This window comes from Ischnura elegans, chromosome 1, assembly GCF_921293095.1.
Source record: "Ischnura elegans chromosome 1, ioIscEleg1.1, whole genome shotgun sequence".
In the NCBI taxonomy this organism is placed as follows: domain Eukaryota; kingdom Metazoa; phylum Arthropoda; class Insecta; order Odonata; family Coenagrionidae; genus Ischnura; species Ischnura elegans.
In genome coordinates, this window is record NC_060246.1 from 78830552 (window position 1) to 78851502 (window position 20951).

The following is a 20951-nucleotide window of genomic DNA, read 5'->3' on the forward strand; positions in this document are numbered from 1 at the left end:
GATTGCTTCCAACAAAATCACTTGATATTAAGAAGTCGGCAAATAAATCCGGGATAAAAATGAGCAAAGAAAGAGTGACTTTATTACTATGCGCGAACAAATCAAGAAGTCACAAGTTAAAACCTCTGTGTATTGGTAAAAATCGAAGTCCTCGGTGCTTCAAGCGCGTTAATATGACAGCACTACCCATTAAACAGTCAGAATGCCTGGATGACTCGAGACATATTTTTCTCTTGGTTCAATGAAGATTTTGTTCCATCGGTTAAGAGCCACTTAAGATCAAAAAAGTTAGAAGAGAAGGCACTACTTCTGTTAGATAACTGTCCGGCCCATCCGTCTTCTGAGCTTTTGATATCGAGGGATGGTAAAATAGTGGCTTCGTTTTTACCAAAAAATACGACAGCTCTTATTCAGCCCATGGATCAAGGGATAATCAGGGCATTTAAAGCCCACTATCGGCGGGAATTGCTCACTAGTGTCATAAATTCAGAACTGCAGGTACAAGAATATCTGAAAACAGTCACCCTGAAGAATATGGCTTATAATATTGGATTGGCATGGAAGAAAATAACTTCAGCTACAATCCTAAATTGCTGGTCAAAGTGCGAGTATACAGCGGGCGATAGCATGGAAGACGAGGACGAGTTTTTGGGTTTCACGGAAGAGGACGCACGTGAAGCTTCAGATGTTCTTTCTAATAAACTATTTGTGAGTGATCTCGAGGCCTGGGTTCGCGAAGACGAGGAAACTCCTGTATCTGCTTATAAGAGTGACGTAGAAATTGTGGCTGCAGTCCAGAGCCGCGCAAAAACAGCTGCATCATCGGAAGATGAGAGCGAGAATGAAGAAGACGAATGTGAGGTCTATCTATCGGTCGGTCTATATGAAAGATCTATGGGTCGAGATGCCAAAAATTGGCCATTTATTACATTATATAAGTGAATTGATGAATTGGTTGGAGGGACAAAGTGATTGCGATAGTATTCATCTGTTGCATTTGCAAAGCATAAAAAATTACGAGACAAAGAAACGTCATCAACTATCGCGGCAAAAGAAATATCCGAGTATTTTAGTAAATCCCGTTAAAGTAGAGCGTCTAAATCATAAAATAAATATTTTAATAATGCATTACGCAAATAAATTGGCTATAAAAATTACCTTTAAGGGTTTTTTTATTGCTTCCCCTCGCAGTTTCCCGTAATAACGCGGTTGTCCGATAACGCGGGTGTAAACTATGTCCCCCTAGACCCGCGTTATAACCGAATTTTACTGTACAAGTTTCTTTCTTTCTATTATTCTTGAACAACCGAAAGTATCCTCAAATTAACCTTGGGATATCCCAAGTTCCCTCGATTACATCTTTGAAATACTTTGTCAAATACCTTCTCGAGGTGTCTTAGGAGATTATAATTCTCTGAATTCTTGTGAATTGGTTTAACTTGCCTGCCTTACTCTGTGAAATTGGCCAGCATTACAGCCTCCATCTTGCATTTTGTGACTTTCCTCCAAAATCCCTGTTTTCAACGTATTGAGTAAGGTATATTATTATATGGACATAATATCATTGAGTACCTATTTCAAAGTATCTACAGGAAACTTTTTCAATAATTTGGTACTTATTATAATTTCTTTTCAGTTTCATGGAGCTGATGGAGGAGGCAATCCAGTGACCAGAGTTTCATCGAATGCTATCAGTCCCCAGGAAGCTGGTATGTACAATTTTGTACATTTGTTGTTAAATTATGTTTGCCATGGTACAAAGTCTAATTTAAATCATTAAATGCATCATGTTAATGACAGAAATGGCAGTAATTAATTGTTAGATTATTATTGATCTGAAGATTTATTTATGCATTTGCAATTTGAAGTAGGTAATTAACTTAGTTGCATTTAATTTTTCCTGTAATAATAAGTGCTTTTTGTTTGCTCTATTTGTACCAAGTGAGTCATTCTCGTTCATACTTCATATGAACTTCATATATATGTTGAATCTTCTCTTAAGTGTTAATCTGGAGGTATCTTTTTTTTAACCAAATAGTGTTTACATTTCGGGTACAGTAAGTGAGATAGTAATAATAAATTTTAAATGTTTTATCATCAATTTGCTTTATTATTTCTATTCCTTTTCTTTAAAAAAAGTATATTAATATTTTCAGCTCCTCCAATAGTTACTGTGGTACCTCAAGTCAATGGTTTTTCTGGTAAAAACCTCTCCATACATTGCCTGGTAGAGAGTTTATTGCCATTTACGTTGGAGTGGTATAAAGATGAACTTCTGGTAAAAGGAAATTTAAGTTTTAAGTAAGTGTTAATTCCATCACAATAGATTGTGGGATAATGTAGTGTCTTAGATGTTTTATGAGTAATTTTTCTATTTTAAGCCTAGCATAATTTTAACTTCTGATTCACATTTGGTATCATCTTCTGTTATGCTTAAAATGACCTACAGAACTAAATGTCATGGAGTCTAATGCTAGTGCTAAAATAAGCAGAATGTCATTATAGACAATGTCAATCAACGATTCTGTAATTTTCACAGTTAAAAATAAACTTACTCTCCAGTCATTTGACTTATGAAGATTTCTGTTTTTACTATTGAAACCTGGGGTTTGAGATATGTTTTTGTCAACTTTGTTCATCATTTGAATGATTTGCCTCATTTATCCAAGATAAAAATTGGAATAGTCTCTCCTCATTTGTGCAGTGCACATCCACCGGTGAATCATTGTTGCATCATGACTTCTTGACAGGGAATCACATGTTGTCTTAATTGTCAAAATTTTTGCTGCATATCTAGTCATTGCCAATTAAATGCATTGTGGAATGGTAAAATATTTAATTTTATTATCAACTAATACTGCTTCCCTTTAGAATACTCAATGTAGGTACATTTTCTATTGAATGCATGTGAATTTTTATTGATTTTTCTATTTTGAAAAGGAGTATTATTGTTTTCTTAAGAAAATGTTCTGTTTTAGCCAGAGTTCTGATGCCCTTCTTAAGATTGCTAACTTGACAAGAGAAGACGGAGGGACTTATGTATGCAAAGCCACCAATAGCAAAGGATCAACGTTGTCATCACCTGGTACCACTGTGGACATAATAGGTGAGTGATATTCTATACATCTCTGGGCATCATCTCCTGAAATAATGTTTTGCTTTGACTTGGAAGAGGTAAATTATATTTTTATATCACTTGCCTTCGCTCAGTGCTTAAACTGGTTTGAATAGGTGACATTAGAGGCCATCCCAGGTCAACCTACAGGCTTATAGGTATTTAGGTATTCAATGTAGGGGGACTTTTCCTTTTCATAGGCCACTTCAAAATGCAAGGATTTTTGTAGCAGGTTTCCAAAGGCTTTACCAGGTGTTCCAGCATTAGCCAACCTCTGACCCCACTTGACCATCATGCTCCATCAAATGTCATTGGGTGCATTCACCCGAACTCTGCTCTGTGATCAATAGATCATAACGTCTTGATTTCTGTGTGAGTCTGTGGCAGTAAGCATAACTGTATATTGTTTTCCTACCTTCAGCTTTGTGGTGATTGAAATGAGCGTAATGTTTCTATGCTCAATAAAATGGCAACTGCTCAGTGCCATGCTGTCACCCTGCTTAGTCCCATAACGTCGAAGTGCTCACTTGCTCAGTGAGCAAAGGTGAGCTCTCCGTGCAGCTAAATGCCCCTATTTAAATAATCTGATAACAAGAGGAAAGCTTACAAAAATGTCATGATACCTTTGACGTTCAAAATCAGTACATATCTATTACCTGAAAAAAAGCTTGTTCAAATTGTCAAAAATCTTAGTGACTGATTCATAGGAGACGTGAGTGTAGTGAGTGATTGAAGGTAGACCAAAAAGGCTCTGGTGGATACTTTGAAGGAGCTATTTGAAGAATACATATGGTATGGAAATGAGTCAGTATAAAAGGCAAAGTCCTCAAATGCAATTGTTTTGACAGCATGTTAAGTGAAGCATGATGTATCCGAATCTATGGAAAATGTACTGTGTAAAATATATCTTGCGGACAGTAGCCTTGAAGGTGTGTACCTGTTGGATAAAGTTGATGATAGTGTCACAGTGTTACAGTAATGTTTTAGTAATAGGATGTTGAAGAGCCAGAAAAATAGTATGCATTGTACTCTGCAATATTGAGCTTGATACAAAAGAATGAGAATTGCCCTGGAATGTTCAAGGTGTGGGTATGGAAGAGGGTGGAGAGGATGAGATAGAAGGAGGGGGAAAGAAATGAGGAAACCTATCTGAAATTACGCGTTGAGATGTGGAGACGGCTGAAATGGGTGAACAGTGTACAGAGGAGCAATGGGTTTTGGTCTGTGAGATGAATCACAATGTTTCCATTGGCACGGGGCTACATGTTAGGTAAAATGAAAACTAGGGAGTAAGAGACCAGATTATAGGGGATGCGATGGAGGGAGGTATAGTATGTGCCAAACTGAAATAATAAGTATTGCAAGAGAAAGGAAAGTCTTGAGCATGAAGACTATAGTCAGTATGCTCTGAATTGTGAACCAGCCTTAAATGCTAGATAAAATAAAATGATTTTCATAGTTAAGTTTGATACTTTAAGTAGTGTGATAATTAGCTTTTGCAGAATGTGCTTTTTTGTTTCTTTTACAAGTTAAGTATGCACAAAACACTTAAAATGTATCTCTGATATTCCACTTTACATTTCAAATTCCGATTAAGTTTTGGTGAGCAATCTTAATATTGTTCTAATTTTAGACTCATAAAGATATAGCAATGGAGATGAATTTACCTTGCATTGAATTTATTTTTATGAATCATTTGGTGTTCAAACTTTGCCCCTTAGCTTTACATTCATTTAAATTTGTATGTAGTGGATCACTGTAACATTTTCAGTCTATTTATCTCAAATGTTTAATTTTTCTAATATTGATGGAAACTTTATTTTTCAGAACCACCCTCCATGAAAAATATTTTGGATACTGTGAATATAATTCCAGAAAACAATAATGTTCTGTTGGACTGTGAAGTAGAGAGTGATTTGAATATTAGTATCAAGTGGACATATGAACATGAAGGACAAGTTGGTGAGTAATTTTTCTTAGTAATGCATCTCTTTTCTACAGTAATAGTTTGACAGAAAATCATATTTCATACAGTAATAGTATTATTAGTCAGCTGATTCTGTTTATAGGAATATGAGCAACATAGCATCAATACATTATGTCTCCCTATATCATACTCCTCCTTTCCTTGTAATATCCTCATATTCTGGCCAAAATCCATGCATGTAGCAATGTGGAAACTTCTTCATATTGTACTGTTTATTTGGTAAAGGCTCCACATTTTGTTCTGAAGAATAGCCCCAGCCAATGAAACTACCTACGCAGGATATAAAGTTTAGAGCTATTTTGATCCCTTTAGCTTTGTTATGAAGAGGTTTTACTGTAATAATGTAGACCTTTAAGAAGATACCTATCAGACTCACTTAGTTTGTTGAGTTTGATTCCTTAAAAATATTCTGCACATAAAATCTACACTTCAACGAAGATGACGAGTGCACACAGATGAGAGAAAAAGCAGGGACACATGATACTGTCACAATGGATAATTTTGCCTTCTGTTTCAACAATTTGATGCAACTAAAACTTAACTTTTTTGCGGTTTATTTTAAGCACTAGCACTATAAGTGCTCTCGTAATATAAATACTCATTTCAAACCTTACCAGCAGTTTCAGCAGGAGTAGAAGTTATCAACTTAATTTATGGAATTTGATTGGCAAAAATAGCATATTATAAAGATAATCCCTCCTCTTAGTAGTTAGATTCTTTTTATATGAAAATATTCTCAGCAATTGCACCACATTTTCTTCGTCATGGACTGGTCCGCATTACTAATGAATCATACGCATGGGTGAGGCTAGAATGGAAGAGGCTCTCTCTCCTGAGATGTGTCCTTGTGGTGAAAGAACATAATTTTCCTGTCTTGAATGGCATCCTAAGACAAATTTTCTCAGCTTAATTATTTCGGTTTTTGATTTAGCAAACAGGAAAATACTTAATGTAGAATATCATATGTTTTTAGGAAGGATATTTTTATACGCTTGAAGGAATTGACCACAATGATTTAAGTGACTAAGAACTAGTTAAACCTAAGTAGAGGGTCCTTTCTCTCAAAATGAGATGGATTAAGACCCTTTTTCCAGAAAAATAATGGGTGCACTGATAAAGGAAAATTTGTTGATCTTGATCTCAGAGCAGGTCTGAGAGATCATTTCTTACTCTTGCATAAGCATTGGGCTCTTTATCGTCATGGCAAATATGAAGGAATAAATACAAGAACCAGGGGCTCATCTAGCCTTGCTAAGTATAGTGTCATCGAGGCCCATAAATGTTGTTCTTTATGAACACCTAAATGTTTGTTGATTAAAATTAGCCTTGGAGTACGTGTACGAGGGCACACATTTCAGTGAAATTGCATGAAGGATGTTAAATGTCTCTGAATGAATTTTTTTCATGACTTCATTGGGAAGTATGTATTGTTGACTTCTGTATGCCCAGGCACGATATAAGTACTTCAGTCTACAAATTGTTTTGGTGCAATAACTCCTCTAACATCAAGAAATAAAATTATAACAATAAATTATAATGTCTTTATAGATAGCTTTCTGTGGCTTGCATATGAAGCACTCACCATAATGACCACTTTTTCTTTTCAGTGGACTTAACAAGTGTGCTGGATAATCACAAGTACCAGCTGCTAAAAAATAATTCACTTTTTATACCGTCATTTAAACATAGTGATTCTGGAATATATACATGCAGTGCCACAAACATAGGTGAGAACATAGAAATGGGAATGGCCAATGTAAACTGAATGACCTGTGAATTATGGTACCCCTTGCTAATGAATATGTTAACTGCTGAGAAAAAAAATTCGTTGTTATTAATTGCTATTCTCAATTGCAGCGGGAACAACTAGTACGAGTGTTGAGCTTCAAGCACTTTCACCACCTGAAATAGTCATCTCTCCTGCGGATGATTTTTATTTTACTAAAGGAGAAGAAATTGTCATCCAGTGCAAAATTTTGGGGGAGAGGGCGGCAAATATTTCATGGGAATTTGATGGAATAACCACTGAAGAGTTTTCTAAGCCTTCTAGTAACTTGGTCAGTGTCATTTCAATTCCAAACGTGGATGAGAAGTGGAATGGAAGATTTGTCTGTGTTGCTGTGAATGAAGCAGGAAAAGGTTAGTGCTGAATTAAATAGCAATTTTTTTTTATTCTAGACGAGACTTGATTTTTGTTCCTCAGAACTTAACGATAAATACCATAGTATATACCTGATAATACTACATATATTAATCAATCAATAGATAAGTGGTGCTAAAGAAATGAGCTGACCATGCTACATATTACCTAACATGACATTGTAGTCTGAAGTTTAAATGCTGTAGGCTGAAGATGACTGTTTTGTTGTTCGATTCCTTTCCCTTTGCTTGATTTTGGCCGGCTGCAACCTTGGTGGCATCCTGGCTGGCATTATTGATTCTGAAATAATGATGGCAATCTTTTTCCAATCTAACAATATGCTTAGAGGTGGGTTGATTCTGAAGATAACGGTCTGTGCCTGTGTGTATGTATATGCAGTGCGTCCAGTGATTGAAAAATTACTGAAAAATGTAATTTGGCCTGATTGCTGTTGTATGTATGTACTCGGATGCAAGTTAAGAGAATCAATTACTTTTTGTAAAAATAATTAATAATAAGGATTTTATGTTTAGATCACTTCTGAAATTAGTGCAAACCCCTCTAATAATTCTCTAATTTTAGTAGCTGATTTGATTAGTTACATGCTCATTGAAATTGCTCAACTTGAGAAATAAATTATTTTTAATAAAGAGTTGACATTCAGGAAAGGAATATTCATAACTTCGAATTCTCTAATGTTAAATATTTCCTTTACCTCAGCTCATAAAGAAGTTAAAGGAATATATTTTGAGCCTCCTGTTATTGAGCGGGTATCCAGACCTTTCTTGGCAATTAAAGAAGGAGAAGATGCTACAATATCCTGTTCCAGCATTAGAAAATCGAACATGTCTGTTTCATGGTTACTTGAGGATAATCGTCTCAGCAACAGTGAAAAGTACCTGGTAAGAATCAGTCAAAGGCCATTATTATTTCTTTTTATTTTTGTTCATCTGGATGATTAGCAACATATTTTCACTGTCAAAAAATGAAGTATGCAACTGTAGCACCATAATAAGATTTATTTCATAAGGTAATACCTCTACCTTATCAATGGGAATTCAATTTATATTTTCGGTAATATTACCTTGGTGCGCTTACTTGTAGGAGTGAATTTGGTGTATCTACTGCAGGAGGAGGGTTTAGCTGTTGTGAGAACCTGTTATAATGCTTACTTGTAGGAGTGAATTTGGTGTATCTACTGCAGGAGGAGGGTTTAGCTGTTGTGAGAACCTGTTATTATTTTTTCATCCCCAGATATCTCCTGATGGGCTGAGTCTAACGATACTCAATGTGAGAGAAGGAGACGAAGGTGTGTATACATGTGAGGCTCATGGGATGAGGGGTACCAAGGATAGTGCCAAATTTGAAGTTCTCTTGGGCAAACCTCCGAAGCCAAGACTGATACCCTATGGTGAGCACATTCATATGGATACAATAGAGGTACTGACCTTCTGCTTCTAGCAATGATTTGATTGTAACAATATATTTTCAACAAGTTACATTTTGGAAGTTGATATTAATGCCAAGCAATATTGTTCGACTTTGGTTAACAATTTATATTTCATTTCATAAGATCATTTTATAAGTACCATTGGCAATACTTTTTAGATAATTTCAATGAATACATTACCTAACCCATTCCTACGCCAGATGAATAATTTATTTTATTTTGAATTTTTTTCATGTAAATCTCTTCATTTAGTAGTAAATTAAACAGAGAGTTGCGTACATGGTTCATAGTGTAATTTATAATCTGAAAAATCATGACAAGTTGTTTAAATGCTACAACCTATGTAGTTTCCATTTCGTCTGTATTATTTAACTTTTTGCCTTGGAAAAGGATTTGTCATTATTATTTTGCCTAACTATCTATTCTTTTGGACTGAGTGTTAAACTCCTTTCAGAGTAAGGCTTGAATGAATAAGCCTCCTTTAGGTCAAGTCCACTTTATATGCGTACATGCGCCTTTCTCTGCTGGTTCAGTGGCTTAGTGGAGCACAAAATTGAAAGGGAATTAAATAATTGTTACTACTGGAAAAATCCTGGTATTATATTCATATTGGTCTTTTGCATTTGTCAGTCTCTTCCTATATTTAATGGGTTTCACATTTGCTGTCGATATCATTTTTAGATACCAGTCTCCGTTTAGGAGAGGATGGATGGTTCAATTGCTCTGCTGAGAATCAGGGAGACATTGTTGATTTTCCCGAGATGGCTGTTCGAACTTCATGGAAACGGGAGAATGGTGTTCCTTTAGATTTGGTGAGGCATGAAGTCCTTGACTCTGGAACCTTACATATTATTGGTCAGTGAAAATTAAATATTTCAAGTTTCAATTAATACTGAAAATTTAAAGTGTGTGTCAAGAATCTCTTTTTCATTACTGTAAATTTGTTTTATATTTAAGATACTTACCCGTTTTTATATTGAATTTGATGAAATTCAAGCCTAATTTTTTGTCTTAATGTTTTTCTCTTTAAAGTATCTCATAGATGACTGGTATGGTGAGATTTTTGCTGATTCTCACACTTTTTTACTATTTTCAATGCATGAACTTTAATAGCACATCATGTAGTTGTTTTTGTTATCTGCATTCATACTTTATTGATTTTCATACTTATCCTCAAGTCAAAATAAATACCATAACAATACTCTTATTGTTATGCTGCCCATTCTCCATATTTTTCATGCTGAGTTCTGCAATTTCAGGATATTCCTCAAAACATTTTTAGCAGACTTTTATTACTTTTATAGTTACTCTTCCTTGAAATTTTTTGATTTTCCCAAGTCTACTACTTATGTGCATTGATAAATGTTCCCCTTCTGGAAAATAATTTCCCCTGATTATCAAACTTTATTGTTGATCTATCTATCTTAGTTGACTATCCATGTATTTGTAATACTCTTTTAAAAATGTATTTTAATTTTTTGTTATGTTTTTGAGCAAATGCATATTATTATTTATATGAAACTTTTCATAAGAGGTCACATAAATAGAATGTAAAGTCATCTATTTTCTTGCCGTAGACGCTGACATATCAGATGAAGGAATTTACGTCTGTACCCTTGAAAATGATTTTGGAAAAACTGAGCATGACATGGAGCTACAACTGACTGGATTCAGTGAGTTTTATAAAATTTGTTTCATCTCAGCTTGTCAGATGTATTTTCTCTAAAATCAGTTATAAATTTGAACCCTATTGCTGCATATGTTGAATAACAGTTTTTGTCCTCAGCTCCTCCTTTGATTACTGGAATGCTTCATCCAAACCTGAGTGTCTCTGAAACAAAATCAGTTTTATTGAACTGCACTGTGATCAGTGATTCTGATTATGAAGTGCGATGGATCCATCATCGACATGGACACCATGGTTAGTCAAACATTATTCTCTTTGCTTGAAATCCTACAGTCGTCCTTCAATGAAATAAGAAAAGTAAACATGTATGGGACAGGAAAAATAATGGATAAAGATACGGTGTAAATGATCGTATGATGATAAATGATCGCTTCAGCTATCATTTTCGCAGTCCCTAAATAGCTCTTGCTGTCACTGCAGATATCTCTCAGGTGGAGAGAAAAAAATGATCGTGTGATTCAAGCTTTATGTTTCATTTGCCTATTTCAGTTGGATTTATAAATCGAAAGCCTCTCATAACCTATATATATATTGATTTGAAAAGTGAGACTTTAACTAATTGTATTTATCTATTCATTTACAGAGGAAATTCCTACATTAGGAGATGAAAGAATTCTAAAATTAGAAAATAAATCTTTGTTAATCCTGAATTTGAATGAATATGATTCAGGAACTTATGAATGCCGTGCTGGGAATAGAGGTGAGATTTTTTTCAATTTCTCTACACTTAAATATTTCCTTTGTGTGCTTTCACAGATGAATGTAATACTAGGGCATGTGGTTCCGATAGTAATCAATATTTTGAATCTATTGTATCTTCTTTGGAATAGATTGTCCTTATATTTGCCTATAAAGGTCAGAATGACTTCCTGGCTTTGATATTTGAAAAGTTTGTATTTTTTTATATTTCCTTATGGACTTGGCTGAACATGTGTTGCATTTTCTCTTGTTTCAAACAGCTGGAGAAACGACTAAGGAGGTGGAGCTCTTTGTAATATTGCCCCCAAAAGTGAGAACTGTTCCTGAGCATAATTTTGAATTTTTTAAGGGTGAAAGAATATCACTTGACTGCATTGTGGATGGTGATATAACGGCAAATATATCTTGGGAGTTTAATGGACTAAGTCTTAAAAAATTATCCAAACCAAAAAATGCCTCTACCTTGAGTGTTACTATTCCATATGCTGATGAAGAATGGGAAGGGATTTACGTGTGCATTGCAATTAATGAGGCTGGTAAAGGTAAGACTTATTATGTATGAAGCATTTTAGACTTGTTTTACGTGAAATTATTTATTTATAATTATAATGTTTCTTAGACCAGTTAACATGTACCCTGCTTACTGGACATAATGTCATAAGGGTCTTAGTACAATCAGGAGAGTTTATTATTTTTCTGATATTTTTTGTAGACTGGCAGGAAACAGTGAAAATTTTATGCCATGTTGGTATTTGCTCATGGAAAATATGATTTTTTTTAATCATCCTCAATTAGGGGAGAACGGGGGAATGGCGGTCACTTAAGAAACTTTGGTTATAACTTCCATCAATTTTAACATATTTGAATGCTTTTGCAATTAAATTAAAGCATATTTATTAGCCTTTGACTCCCGAGATTCTTACCACTTTAAGTCAGTTCATTCCCAACAAATAAAAGGATATTTATAAATGCAGAAATGACCACCATTACCCCACATGCTGGGTAATGACGGTCAATGGTTCGGGTAATGACGGTCAGGAGACTTAAATAAACAGAAGACATTTTTTGCTATTAGGTATATGTTTATTTACTCTTGTTTTTAACTCAATATTGATCAATTATGAAATAACTAGGGACATGCAAAAGTCGCAAATGCGATAACGCGATTTCCGGCGTTTTCCCGCGAATACGCGAATTTCGTATTAATTGCGATTTTCTCCAATTCATGGGCGATTTTCACTAACTCAGACGCGATTTTCACATTTTTTTTCTTCTGCTCATGCTCCTCCCACGAAATTGTTTTTCGAGGCGTACATTTAAGCCGTAATATTTTCCCTGCATTGGCCGCTTTTCGACGCGACGAATTTCCATGGGCCGCCGTTCACGGCTCAGCGCCGTAAGATGTCTCGTTTGAAAGTGGCCTGAATTTCACGGAACCGTGCCGTGAACGGCGGCCGGCGAAAAGTCGTCGCGTTTGAAAGCAGCCTCAAGATAGCACGATGTGTATTTCACGCCATAAACGGCACACCGCCGGGCCGGATTGAACCTTGCCTTGCTGACCGTCAACAACGCCGTGCCGTCAACTGCGCGATTCGACTCGCTTGAAGACATGCATTGAGACCAATGGTTATTTGAAAGCACAGTGCCGTGCCGTTGACGACGGCCGGAGCAAAGCATAAGCCTGAAAGCGGCAAAAAGTGGCTGTGCGCCGTCTATTCCGTGAAATACTCACGGAGCTACATTGTGGCAGCTTTAAGCCAAAACGACTTATCGCCGGCCGCCGTTCCCGGCACAGCGCCGTAAAATTCAGGCCACTTTCCGACAAGACGACTCTCTGGATTTCACGGCGCTTTGGCGGGAACGGCGGCCGGCGGCCGCGGCAATTAGTCGCGTCGGTGAGCGGCCAATGCCGTGAAAAAATTACGGCTTAAATATACGCCTCGAAAAACAATTTCATGTAGAGCAGAAGGAAAAAAATTATGAAATTTGCGTCTGAGTTGGTGAAAATCGCCCATGAATTGGAGAAAATTCATGATTTCCACAAAGAAACACACTTGAGGAAATAAGGCGACTTGTTTGTCCGGAGGATGTCTAAACCGCATTCACGATGTCCACAAAGTAGCCAAAATGCCATGGGAATCAGATGGTTGACTTAATAAAATTACTGGAGGGTTCAAACTATCCAAATACTCACATTCTATAAAGAGATAACCCTTTCGCATTCTAATGACGAAAATATGTGGCAGGACGTTTCTTGACCCGGGAGACGAAAGGCGAAAATTTTCGTCTGAGATTTTCCTACGCAGGCCTAATGCCGAAAATACATTTCCTTGCTCTCCTCCTTTTATGACATTCGTGGGTTCGCAAAGTCTTAGTTTCGGGACCCAACACAGGCCAACACCATGGACTGGCAAAATCTGTAACTGCCGAAATGCGGAAGCATGAACCTAGACCCTCGTCTCTTATTACCCCTCTTTTTGGCAAGGGACCGCAATAATACAATTGTTCATTCAGTTAGTTTGCAAAATAAATATATGGTTCTTTCTTAAAAAAATATAAACGAAGAATTGAATTCTTTGTCTTTTGGCAGAGTTTACAATTTTTAAATGAAATTCTACCATAAATATTAACTTATATCTCAATTTCACTATAAAATCAACATGGAAATTGTTAAGGCATTAAATTCGTTAATGCTGACGGTAGAGCTTCATTCAAAATTTTAAAATTCTCAGAATAAATCGAGGAATTCAATTGGAAGTCTGCAATTTACGTGCAAGCAACAATCATCCATATAGCTAATTCACATAAACAAAGCATGAGTTGACAGCGAACCAATGATGCTGGTAGGGTGGTAAACCACAAAAGGAGGGAGACCAACTACCCTCTGAGTCCAAGATAATGCAAAATGCCCACTAGGAAGGATCAGAAAAGGTTGGTGTTGAGAGTGTTTGATTATCTGCAAGACCTTTCTTAACAGATGTCCAACATAAATGCTCCATACAGAGGGGACCAAGGAGTCTCATGGAGCGCAGTCCCGCATTCATGTTAAGGAGAGAACTCCACCATTTTGAAAGAGTTAAAGAAGTTAAAAATGAGCCTCAAGAAAATTCATAAGAGTACTTTATTAGATAAAACCACTTATTAAATCTGCAAAACATGAAAACCTCTAAAGCAGCTGCTGTAAAGTCAATACCTATGCAGATGGCTGAAAAAGCGTCAACCAAACTTAGTTCTCTTATGGTAGAAGACCTAAGCAGAAAAATAGGTATTTGAAAAGATCTCAGTTTTTGATCCCCAAGAAGTTCCGTCTACAGACATGAACCCTGACTTAAAAACAAAAAATTCATGGCCTGGAATCAATGGAGACAGAGAAGTTGATGTTGGGGTTGGGAGGATTACAGAAATTACTACAAAAGCAGGTATTTGAGAGTGTGAAGTCTTAAGTTTATGTCAAGAAAATACTTTACATGTTTAAATTGTACATTTTATCCATTTATGTCTTATATCCAACCTATTATCATTAAGTTATCGGAAAAAGTTAACTCCAGTGTAGTCGTTCATCTCAAATGTTGGCAAAATAGGATAGAGATCCATATCACTACCACTATCCCTGACGAAAAAGTCAAATGGCTATTTTTAAGTTATCATTTGAATTTCTATTCGTTGGAAATGATGTGGGGTATTGGCGGTCAACTGACCGTAATTACCCCGTATGTTGATGTAACATTCAAAAAATTCAATATGGAAACCGAAATTAAATGTAAGCCAAATTGATTACACATTTAGGAGAATATTTGTACGTACCTTGCACAAAAAAATTATTGAACCAAAAGCGATGCACACTGGCGTTCATGAAGTTAAAAACCGAGCGACAAAAATAAGATCAAAACCTTGCAAAAACCAACGACTGCTCTCACACCTGTAGCTCATGGAGGAAAGTTTCCTAATGGATTCCAATGAAGTATGAGGGCTATCCACAAGATGGCAGACCATTAATGGCGCTTATATTTAAAATACAGAACTGGATATATCACTGACCGCCATTACCTGCTGACCGTGATTACCCTGTTCTCCCTCTTAGTCATAGTTCTTTCTCTACAAACTGGGATGGGAAACTGGGACTATTTCTCACAAATAAGGAGGCAAACAGAAATTTTGTGGCAACCAAAGTTGAAACTTACTGAGGCACTCGACACTATGAATTTCAAATGATTATTGCTGGGATGGAGGAGGAAAATTTAGCATAAAAACTTTGTTCTTTTATTATTTTATCTCATCTACCTGAGAGTGATTGGTATGAGGAGTAAATATTTTCCTAGAGATGGTTATCATCATTAATATTCTGCACTTCAAGTAAAGGTTTGAGATGTATCAAATGTTTGTGGATATCTTTCATAGTCATTAAAGGTTCCAAGTGTAATAATGAGTATAGAATTGAAGCTTACCATTTTTGCATAGCTTTTTTGTGATTATTATTAATGGTAGTACAATGTGAACTTGTATTGTTTTTATGTTTTTATTATTCAATTAGTGCAGAAAGAAGTTTTAGGAATGTATGTTCAGCCACCAGAATTAATTCCTGAAAGCAAGCACGTGGCTGTGAAAGAGGGTGGAATTGCTGAGATAAAATGCATCATGAATGGAATATCTAGTGCAAGTATTATATGGCTTCATAATGGCCAAATTCTTGCAAATGGATTGAAGTATGAGGTTGGTCTTAACTGTATTTTCAAGTATACCACTCAATCATGAAATTAAAAATTATTTTTTATCAATCTTTTATTGAACTTGCTTGACAAATTTATTAAATAGAAATTTATAATTTTCTATAAATTCTTATAGATATCTTCAGATGGTGAAGTGCTTCGAGTATTTGAATCACATTCAAAGGATGAAGGAGTGTATGAATGTGTAGTGGAAGGTCCAAAAAACTCAAAGAGCACTTCATCAATCAATGTCATGATTGGACAACCACCAAAACCAAAGCAGCCTTATCCATGTGAGTATCAGTTGGTGGGTCAAGGTGTATGATATGTTTATTTAATAGTGTACCATGATAATGTTACCGTTTTGAAGGCTTCTATGTCTTTTTGACTTCTTTCCAAAATAATTGCTCAAAAAAATCACCTGTGTCTTATTTGTTAAGAATTGACCTCCATGGGTTAATGTTCAATACTGACTCCATTATGTTTACTAATACGTATACATTTATTATTCAATTGAAGAATATTGTAGTTATCATTGTTATAATGAAGCTCATTGCCATTATGTGACATTATTTATTGTTTATTTGTTATAATATATTGATTCTCCCGCTGCAAAACCGCTCAGCAATTGCCCATCAAATCAAATATGCTCAGGAGACCGACAATGCAAATGCACTCAGCTGGCAGTAGCTGGAGCATGAATGCAGGGTTCCCACTCAACCGTGAATAAGCCGTGAATTTCGTCATAAAACCTCAAACTTGATTGTAGAACTACAATTGACGGATTAAAAGAAAAAAATGGATATTTCAATCATGTTTCAAGGCCGAGTCACGTGCAGATACTGTCCACGCTTTTAACTGCACACGTGTATTCGAAAGCGCAGCTATTAATTGGTCCGTGTGTGCCATGACAGCACATTGACCTTAAGCCTGCGATTGGAGGACAAAATCAGCCACTTCTTCACTTCCCTGCCACCCTGCTCTCTCCATTTTTCCACTCATATCATTTTAGCCGGACATGAATTTTGCTAATGATAGGTGACGTCATGAGAGATAGCACTGTCATTGCTGCGTTTGTATTCAAGGCTTCTGTTGTGCTTGTTACATTTGTAGTTAACGTGCGGCTGATGATTGTTGCGTGATCAATATTTCTGCCTAAGATGCCTTATCTACAAACCGTGAATTTTATGACATTTAGACCGTGAAAACCTGGAAAAAACCGTGAATTTTATAATGTAGTTAGAGTGGGAACCCTGGAATGCTCACCTCCGAAGCTAGAGAATTGGAGGTGAACATTTATGCTCCGGCTATGGCCAGCTGAGTGCATTTGTATTGTAGGGCTCGTAGATGAGCGAATTTGATTCGGCGGGCGATTGTTGAGCGGTTTTGCAGTGGAGGTATCAATATGTTACTATCGTTTCCGCTCTGCGATGTCGAAGGAGTTGGGAACAAGATATCAAACAACCTTGATCATATTTATTTGTTATATTTATCATCTCACTTCGATTGATACTATTGCATAAGAGCTATAAGGATCTAACTTAAATTGTTGGGTGCAGCGCCTTCACGTGGACTGTTTTTCTTGGGCGTCTTCTTTGCCATCAAATTCTGTATTTTATGGTTGATGTGTTTTAAGTTCAATATAGTATATTGATCAGTTCATCAGTTGAAATATCGGTGGGTTTGTCAAAGATGTGTCTAGAAAATGAGGAGGGATGAGTAGACAGGAAATTCATTCAGTTTTAAATTTACCTGGTGACATGCTATTTTAATTTTTGAGACTAACAACCGACCAACTGCTACTACCTCTGCATTCCTCTGTTTCTTCTTCCTCGATGCCAACTTATACACATTCCTTCTCAAATCCTAACTTCTTAGACATTTAGGACCTAAAGATATGAGGTCTATGTCAGCGCTCTGCTAGCAAAGAAAACAGAAGTCAGTTCGGAGGCAGGGTGAATATAGAGAGAACTATAGAATTATTTGTTTCAAACTTGAGCAATGTGTAATGCATAGGCTGATTCAAATTTATTTAAAATGTATGCATATATTTATATGAAATTGTTTTTTTTTTTCCTAAGATGCCAGTCTAAAAATTGGTGAGGAAGGCTTGTTTCCTTGTTTGGTGGAAGATGAATCTGAAATCAATATGTTCCCTGGGATGGCAAGTACATCAACATGGAAAAGAAAAAATAAACCTCTTGATGCTGAGAGGCATAGTATTACAGAATACGGAGCTTTGCTAATAACAAGTATGTATAAGATCTCATAATTTATTTTACAATGCTAGGAAGAAGTGATGGATGGCATATGTAAAAATCATTATTCATTTGTTCATAATATGCTTTGCTCCATTATATTAATTTGCGTATAATTCTCTTCCTACTCAAAATATCAAAAATGAATGCGAAAGATTAAAAATGAGAAAAATATCCACTCCAGTATAAACTTAGAGTGTTGAAAGGCATGGTTGCTAATTATTGCTTAGCTCATTTCAGGCTCCAGAGGGTACTGGAGTTTTTTGCATTATTATTTATTTATTTATTAGTTGGCAAGAAATACTGAGACAGCTAAGAATTAGGTACCTAATGCTATTTCTTGTTTTATTGTAGATGCTACTACCTCTGATGATGGAGTGTACATTTGCACATTGGAAAATGATTTTGGAAAGATAGATTTGGAGATGAATCTGGAAATTATTGGACTTGGTAAGTATGAATAATGGTTTCTATACTTCATATAGTATGCCTACTATTTTATGTTTTCCGATGGTTGTTTATTTTTTAAATATAATAAGTGGTTCCTTTCATCTCAATTCAACGCATGATTGACTCCTAGAGCCTCAGATTTTGAACAAAATTTTCGTACAAACAATATTCACCTCATACTAATTATTCCATGACCATTTTGTGAAATAATGCATTGGATCATTTAATACTTTGTCTCTCATGCCTTAGGGGCATAATTTTTAAATAATATTAAGTGGAAGCCTTAATTCAGTAAAACAACCAATATAAGGGAATTTGCTTTTTTGGAGGTGATTTTCTGGTTGCATTGTTGGAGGACAAGGACAGAGTCAACCGCACATCAGTGTGGTCCTGACTGTCATTGTAAATTTCCTTTAAGGAACAAAATAATAGCGAAACTAGCAGTTTTTAACAACAATTTGTAGTACTTACGCAATTATTATAAATTTCTTATCTAGAAGATGTGTTAATGGTCATTTCCTTGATTATGTTGACTCTCAAGTCTATACATATATGTATCTACATACTACCCCGCAAGCTGTCTCAATGGACATTCATGGAGATGTTCATGAAAAATAGCAATCAAAGTTTTACTATCTTCTGTTTTCCTATGTGAAACTGTACCTTTTTGCAAAGCCGGGTTAAAATATTATTATTAGGATTAAAATATTATTATAAGGATACATTTCAGATGATGTTAAGATAATGTGAAAATAAATATCCTTTCATTTCCAATGTATTGCACTACAGCCAATCAAGTAGCTACTGAGATACAACACTTCCAACTGATCTTTTTGAAACAACAGTATAGTGGTTGGAAACAAAACTGAAAGTTTAAGAGTTCATCTGTGTGTGTGGCAGGAGTGCCAACTTATAAAAAATATTGGGGGGGCCATACTGGGGATATTGCCCTGGGAAATTTTATAAATAGTGAGTTTTAAAGTTTTTTTGCATCTTAGAAGAGTCATAAGATCAACATTAGAACCCTGAAAACTCGGCTCTTGATAACTTGACACACTGGGGAAAATTGACAAGCCTGACACATCTTTTCCTCCCACCAATACCTAATTTTTCAGGGCCCCCGAAAGCCGTATATATACATTTTCTAGCTCCCCCCCTTTTAGAACGGTCGTGGGTTTACGACGTCTTTGTCTCGGGACCCAACGCTTTGGGGTTTAGGATTAACCCTCGGAATCCGGGAGCAGGTACCCGGACCCTTCGTCCTTTAGAACCCCTCTCAGCAGTACGGGACAGCGGTCATTCAATTGTTTATACAGTCAATTTTTTAAATAAATATTTGTTCATTTCTCAAGAAATATACACTAAGAATTGAATGTCTTTAAAAAAAAGTCTTTTGAGCATCGTTTACAATTTTTAAACGAAATTCTACGACAAATATTAACTTATATCTCGAGTTATGTATAAACATCAACATGGAAATTGTTGCTGCGTTAATAATGGCCTTAGAACTTCGTTTAAAATTTGACAATGCTCAGATAAAAATGAGGAATTCAATTCAAAGTCTGTAATTTACGTGCAAGCAACAATTATCCATTTGCTAAATACATATAAGCAATACATAAGTTGACCGCGAACCAATGCCGCAGGTATGGTCGTAAACCCGGAAAGGAGGAAGAACAACTACTCTCGGAGTCCGAGATAATGCGAAGTCCCTGCGTGGAGGGGTCGAAAAAGGTTCAGCGAGACCCTTCTTAACGAATGCCCTCCAAAAATGCTCAGTACCACGAGAAAGAAGAGTCTCTTGGGGCTCAGTATAGCAGTCATGCTAAGACGAAAACTCCGCCGTCTCGAAAGGGTTAATCCATTCCAGATGACCGACCATAAAGTAAAATCCATCTTTTATTGAACTGATATTCTAATAGGCTGAGAAATTGGTGTAAAGGATCCATCCCTGTAGGCAACAAAGCCATTGCATATGATGTATTGTGGATTATTGTTAATAAAAACACCATCAAACCAATAATTTTTTGCATTAGTTATAATAATAATTGTTGCATATTTTTGTGAATTTGCCTTTTATACATACCTGATCATTTCTCAGTGCCTCCTGTGATTACCCATTATGGTGATGATGAAGAGTTAGCTTTTTTAAATGGAGAAAGCATTACTTTATGGTGTAATGCTAGTGGATTGCCAAATCCAATAGTCAGTTGGTTTTACAAAAGCGAACGGATGTCAGATTGGGAAAGGCTTGGAGAGCTGTACTACAACATTAAAGACATGAGGTATCACCGATATTATCTTTTGTGATTCAATTTTTATCATGCATTAATTATTTTGAAATATTTAACTCAAACTGTGTAGATTTTGTAATCTTTCAGTGAAAGTGGATTTATATATTTTTATAATATATTATATAAGTTTTTATTATAAAGTGGATTTTAGTTTTATGGCTCACA

The 20951-nt window shown here is 35.8% G+C and overlaps 1 protein-coding gene across 2 annotated transcripts in view; it reads left to right on the forward strand.

Annotated features, from left to right (window-relative positions):
• Positions 1–20951, forward strand: part of LOC124163932 (hemicentin-1-like) — a 79901-nt gene that overhangs the window by 29324 nt on the left and 29626 nt on the right. For both annotated transcript variants that reach the window (XM_046541049.1, XM_046541057.1), the window contains 18 exons: positions 1637–1709; positions 2157–2301; positions 2979–3106; positions 4943–5077; positions 6710–6829; positions 6960–7241; positions 7963–8144; positions 8497–8653; positions 9374–9547; positions 10270–10365; positions 10479–10613; positions 10963–11079; positions 11339–11620; positions 15610–15788; positions 15921–16077; positions 17866–18036; positions 18397–18492; positions 20594–20777. In XM_046541049.1, the coding sequence (XP_046397005.1) occupies positions 1637–1709; positions 2157–2301; positions 2979–3106; positions 4943–5077; positions 6710–6829; positions 6960–7241; positions 7963–8144; positions 8497–8653; positions 9374–9547; positions 10270–10365; positions 10479–10613; positions 10963–11079; positions 11339–11620; positions 15610–15788; positions 15921–16077; positions 17866–18036; positions 18397–18492; positions 20594–20777 (2813 nt within the window). The remainder of the gene's footprint in view (positions 1–1636; positions 1710–2156; positions 2302–2978; positions 3107–4942; positions 5078–6709; positions 6830–6959; positions 7242–7962; positions 8145–8496; positions 8654–9373; positions 9548–10269; positions 10366–10478; positions 10614–10962; positions 11080–11338; positions 11621–15609; positions 15789–15920; positions 16078–17865; positions 18037–18396; positions 18493–20593; positions 20778–20951) is intronic.